Source organism: Monopterus albus, unplaced genomic scaffold (assembly GCF_001952655.1).
Source record: "Monopterus albus unplaced genomic scaffold, M_albus_1.0 scaffold1031.1, whole genome shotgun sequence".
In the NCBI taxonomy this organism is placed as follows: Eukaryota; Metazoa; Chordata; class Actinopteri; order Synbranchiformes; family Synbranchidae; genus Monopterus; species Monopterus albus.
This window is the reverse complement of record NW_018128909.1, coordinates 199-6,116: the sequence shown is the minus strand read 5'-3', so window position 1 is coordinate 6,116 and position 5,918 is coordinate 199. Positions and strand designations below refer to the sequence as shown.

The 5,918-nt window shown below is 40.0% G+C and overlaps 1 protein-coding gene across 1 annotated transcript; it reads left to right on the top strand.

The window, feature by feature from the left end:
• Positions 1 to 33: 33 nt before the first annotated feature.
• LOC109953696 (chondroitin sulfate proteoglycan 4-like) lies at positions 34 to 4,770 on the top strand (the record flags this gene model as incomplete). The annotated part of the gene is made up of 3 exons (XM_020589166.1): positions 34 to 2,373; positions 4,146 to 4,322; positions 4,495 to 4,770. Coding segments are annotated over exons 1-3 (2,781 nt in total), but the record flags the coding sequence as incomplete, so codon positions are not given.
• Between the last annotated feature and the right edge of the window lie 1,148 nt (positions 4,771 to 5,918).

Here is a 5,918-nt window from a genome sequence, read left to right as displayed (position 1 = left end):
ATTGTCTTTACTCTTCAGGAAGATCCCTGGTATGGAGTAGTTGATATGAACATTAACACAAAACGCACACAAAAGTTCACTCTTCTGGATGTTGTCAATAAGAAAATTAAGTATATTCATGGGGGAAATGAAAGGCATGAAGATCAAATCAGGCTGGAGGTGGTCGCTCACAGTTACAACTACCTTCCAGAATGTCTAAAAAGTCATCACAAGTATGTCCTCCCAGTTGAAATTCTTCCCGTCAATGATATACCACAACTTAATGCAGGAGAAATCATCATCACAGAAAATGGCCGGACACGTTTGAGTCCCAGCCTTATCAAAATCATGGATTCTGACACCCGTTGTGATGAATTAGTAGTAACTGTAACCTCAGAGCCTTCCATGGAAGTTGGCTACTTAGAAAATGGTCAGCAGCCAGGGAGAAGCATCTCAGAGTTCACTTGCAGGGAGCTGAAGGATGGAAATATCTATTTTGTACACCGAAGGGGTAGGGCTGCTGAAATTATCTTGGAAGTGTCTGATGGACAGTCAGTGAGCCATTCAACTACTTTAAAGTTGTCTGTGACACAGCCACATATAACTATTGTCACCAACACTGGCCTTCTACTGCCTCAAGGAAGCAACGCATCCATAAGTATTCACAATCTGGACGTCCTCGCTCATCCTCCTAATGGAGATAGTATGTACAACATCACACAACCTCTGAACTTTGGAGAAGTGCAGATTCTCACACATGATGGAATATACAAGCAGGTTACAACTTTCCATCAATCTGATCTGGATCAAAACCGCCTTCGATACATCAGCACAAACTCAAGTGACCAGGAAGATGTTGTGGTGGAGCGCATTCAGTTCGACACCCACCTGGGGCAGTTCTCCCTTTGGAACAACACCTTCTTGGTAAAGATAATCCCTGCACAAGTGAAAGTTTCTAACCTTATTCCGCTGGAGATGGAGGCTGGTGAAGAGCAAACAATTGGATTCACAGAGCTTCAGGTCCAAGTAAAAGGGAAGAATCCAGATCCACAAACTGTAAAATATATCCTTGTCAAGCCTCCAACACTGGGTAGTCTCCAGCTGCTAGACAAAGAACTTGCTGAGGGTGATATGTTCACCCAGAAGGACATTTTGGACAATACTGTTAGCTACAGGGCTCAGGTGCAAAGAGCTGTGGATAGTGTAGACCAGTTTAAGTTCAGAGTTTTTGCTGATGATCAGTACTCTCCTCTGTACACCTTCCCAATTACCATCCTTGCCAATGCAGATGCTCCTGTTTTGACCAATGAGAGACTGGTTGTCTTCGAGGGTGGTGAGCATACTGTGAACAAAGACTATCTCTGGATGCAGTCACCGATTTCAACCAATTTTGTTTACCGGGTCACACAAGGGCCAAAGTACGGCCGACTGATAAGAGACTCTCCTCCCGGGCAGCCTAGGTTTGAGGGGGCAATTCAACTTTTCAGTAATGAAGACCTCCAACTAGAAAGGCTCATTTACAAGCATGATGGCTCCAAAACAAGCAGTGATGAGTTTCATTTCTCAGCATTTGATCAAGGAGCAGAAAATTCAGACAATCCGGAGACACTGAGTGGTGTTTTCAGGATATCAATCCAAACTAAGAATGAGCACGTTCCTGTGAGAGTTGTGGATAAAGTGTTCAACGTTGTCCGCCACGGTCAGCGTCTGCTAACAACTGATGTCATCCAGTTTCAGGATGAAGACTTGGATTTAAATGACACCCAAGTTGTTTATGCTCGTGAGGGAATCCTTTCAGGCAATATCGTCTCAACATCTAAACCATCACAGCCTCTTTTCCGTTTCACACAAGCCGACCTGCGAGACAAAAAGGTCCTCTTCATTCACCATGGAGCAGATCAGGAACGCTTCTCACTGCAGGTGTTAAATGGATTCCATAAGACCACAGCACTGCTTCAGATCCAGGCAGGTGAGCCCTATCTGCAGGTGGTGAACAACACAATCATTGTTATCGACCATGGAAGCACTAAGACCCTTAACACCACCCTTCTGAGTGCTGCCTCCAACATGGACATTAGAGAAGACAGTGAAATCAGGTTCCAGATTACATCACCCCCCAGAGATGGCAGGATTATTGTGAGTGGGATTGAGGCGTCAGTATTCACCCAGGAGGACCTGAAAAAAGGGGTTGTGTCATATATGCATAATTATGAGAGCCTGAGGTCCAAGGACTCCTTCAGCTTCGTTGTCCAAGCAAAAGGACATTCAGAAGAGGGTACATTCAGGATTAAAATATTCAAGCAAGGTTACCTCTCTGAGCCTGAGGTGATAAACAATGAGGTTATTATTTCCTATGAGGGAGAGCACACCATAATCAACGAGGATTATATCAAGGTAGGATTTACTGACTATGAATTTACAGTATGCTGATTTTGAATATGATGTAGTGTTACAGTTAACAAACCTATAATTTAGATTAATTTGCTTGCTGACATTTAATATGTGCAAGACACATTTGTTTTTATCCAGCTAGGCAAAGTTTTATTTTAATTTGGCAGTGATCATATGATTTTTCCATGACTCATTCAAACTGACTTGATTTGTAACCTTGTCTCTAATTTACATTAGAACCACATGAAAGTAACGCTAAATATGACTGTGCCGTCATTGCTTTTAATCTAGTTTATGTACTAAATTACAGTCTAAGTGTATAAAACAGAGCAGTAAGTATTCCCAGAGGAGCTTCCTGAACCCAACTGTAATCTATAAGAGGGGTGTGCCGGCACCTCATCTTGAAAGCAGTTAATGATGTTTCAGTTATGGGTCCATTCATAACACATTCGCTCTATATACAGCATACTGTATCTTAAAATAATGAGCAACATTTCTAAAAGCAAAATATTGTTTTCCTTTTAAACTATAACTTCACAGTAGTGATCACACTTTAAATCTACTGTATTGACTGGAGAAGAACCTGGACACCTGGTACACAAACTACCCAAAACATGTAATGAACAAAACCTTGACAGAAGATGTCAAATGTTGACTTGACTTTTGGGAGCTTTTCGAGCATATGTCCTTCCTAAGAAATACAAAGTGTTATGATCTTTTGAAATATTGTCAAATAAAGGCAAGAATGCTAAACACTCCAAGGCTCCAGGCCTGAGAGAGCGTATTCAAACTTGTTAAAGAGGGATGACCATAAACCTACCTTTGTGTGCATCTGGTACATGGCTCTACATGCTACAAACAGTTTTTATGTTTCTCTTCACCGTACTGTCTAACACTGAGTCCAAAATTGGCATTATACAGTGCACTATAGCAGGACCATTAGGTTTCCACCTATGTGCTATATTTAACAGTGCAATATTTTAATACACAACAAATCTGTAGTGACATTAGTGGATCATATGCGTGTGTTTTAACAGGACGCGATACAAGGCCTCTTACTCCAGGTGTCAGAGTAGCCAACAACTTTAAAACAATACTGCCAATTTAAAAAAAAAAATGTATTAGTACATTTGTTTTATCTGGCAGCTGTTGCTGGAGAAGTTGTAAAACCGCTTGCTATTTTTGTCAGCTGTGGGTAGTTTGACTATTTTCACTGTGTGTTGCACTGGAGACTGACGACATCTTTTCTAACCACACTTCAAAAATTAAGCAATAAAAGTATTGCTGCCACTCAGTAAAGCACGCATCTGAAATCATGCATTTGATTGTTTAATGTCACTGAATGATTTAATGTTCTTTTATGCACTGAGAAAACCCTTGTAGTTCTAAATCTAAATTAACCACTTAAAAAAAAATCATTGGATTATATGAAAAATGCATTCATCCATAAAGCAGTAAACAAGGCTGTTTAACTTCCCTCATGAAAACATTCAATTCTGGAGATACATGGTTTTCACAGTACTGTATGTATGCTGTCATTTAATCAACAATTAATTGCTCCAAAAATTCAACAATTTAATTACATAAACAAAACACGTTTCAAATGAGTGTGTGGTACACTATTGTGCACAGTAATATTTGTCAAGCACATTGCTGTTTATTATACTTCTGCAAATGTTTCAGTCTATAAAACATGCTGATATGTTAAAAAGTTAAATAATAAATTAAACCAGTACCTTTTGTCTTAACTGATGTACTCTACCTTTGCCTTCTAGGTTGAGCATGCTGATATTCTGCCTACAGAAATGGTTTTCACCATTAAAGATCCTCCTAAGTTTGGGCACGTGGTCAGGCTGACAAACAGTTCAGACGACAGTGCCTCTCCTGTCCTCAACTTCACGCAGGATGACATTGATCAGGGCCTCATTCTCTATGTGTCTGCATTCATCCAGGTTTACCATCATTTATTCTGATGTAATAAATCAGATGTAGCAGTGTGATCCCTTTCATAGCCACACAGAGTAAAATCAATCAGACAAAGCCACAACTTCAGCCTCTGGTAGCTCTGAGATACAAGGTTTATTTTTAGTATGAATAACTTATTTGAACATCCATCTCTTTCAGGGCAGTGATGCCTTCACAGTGGATGTCGGTAATGGTTTTACCACATTGGAGGACCTGCAGATCTCTCTGAACATTGTCCCCCGGTTCATCCCCGTACAAACCTTCAACTTTACAGTAAAGGAAGGCCTCAACAGGGCAATTAATGTGGAGATTATAAACATCTCGCATCCCTTCTACAGCTCAGCAAACATAGACTTTTCTGTGGACGAGCCGCCACAGCACGGGGACATCCGCTACCTGGATGGAGACCAACTTACTTATTTCACTTGGGAAGAGGTATGTAGTGACATGATAGAAAACATATAGAAATTACAAATTCACTTGTTGCAACAAACAATATTGTCAAAAACCTCAAAACAATCACATTTTCTGCCTCTTCATTCAAATATTGCACTACTGCCTTTTTCTCCTGGGTACTGTATCTATGCTGGTGTTGCTGGTGGCTAATAAACCAGCTCTTCTCTTTTACAGTAAACACTTTATTTCCATCACATGCACTACACCAAAGCCTGTACTCCCATTAAATTTGCACATTTTCCAGGAATGTTTGATATAAATGCATTAGCATATAGAGGAGTACCTGAAAAAATATGGTTATAAATTCTTAAAGCTGCAATAATTGATTTTGTTACCATTACAAAGCAGAAACAAACTGCAAACACAGCGCTGGCATATCATCAATGTTAAGTCGATGTTGTGAAAACTTCACCTCTCACAAACAAGTAGTGACGTGATCCACTCTTCTTATAAAATACTGATTATAGCCACTCTGAGGATTATGTTTTCCTTCTGGGTTTCCCTTGTTGTCTCCAAAGACCTTCCACTCAAATGTATGACAGTTGTTTTGTCCCGTCTGCTTATTAGCACATAGATGCAACGTAAAACAAAACATGAGACTTTTTGTTTACTGAATGCACCAAATAGTTAGCATAAGTGTATCACGTGCTACTGCCAAATCCACTAATCTAACATTTTAAGGATTAAATATATTTGATTATAATTTCTTCAAGCAAGAATGACCATACTTGGCACCTGAATTTCACTCTAGTATTATCTTGTCAGCTCCTAGGTGCATACAGTCTCCATCTTACAACTAGATCTTAGAGGTTGTTCAAGAAGATTACCACGGCAAGGCGTCACTATGAAACTTCTTCTACCAGACACAGAGACAAGGTAGAATATGGGAGATGCTGCAGCACAGTTATCTGGTCTCATTCTTTGTGGTTGAGAGGCCTCAGCTTTAGGAACATATTAAAAATGCATAAGTAGTTACTTGTGGAAAAGCCACATTCTGAATAAACCACAGAGTTTAGAGGACCTAGTTAGACACATATCTTATAGCCCCTACATCTATCTCTGTTCAGGCTGTACTCTTCTCTTTGCTGAACCACTGTGGAAAAGCTGACTATGCTTTTGGACTGCCT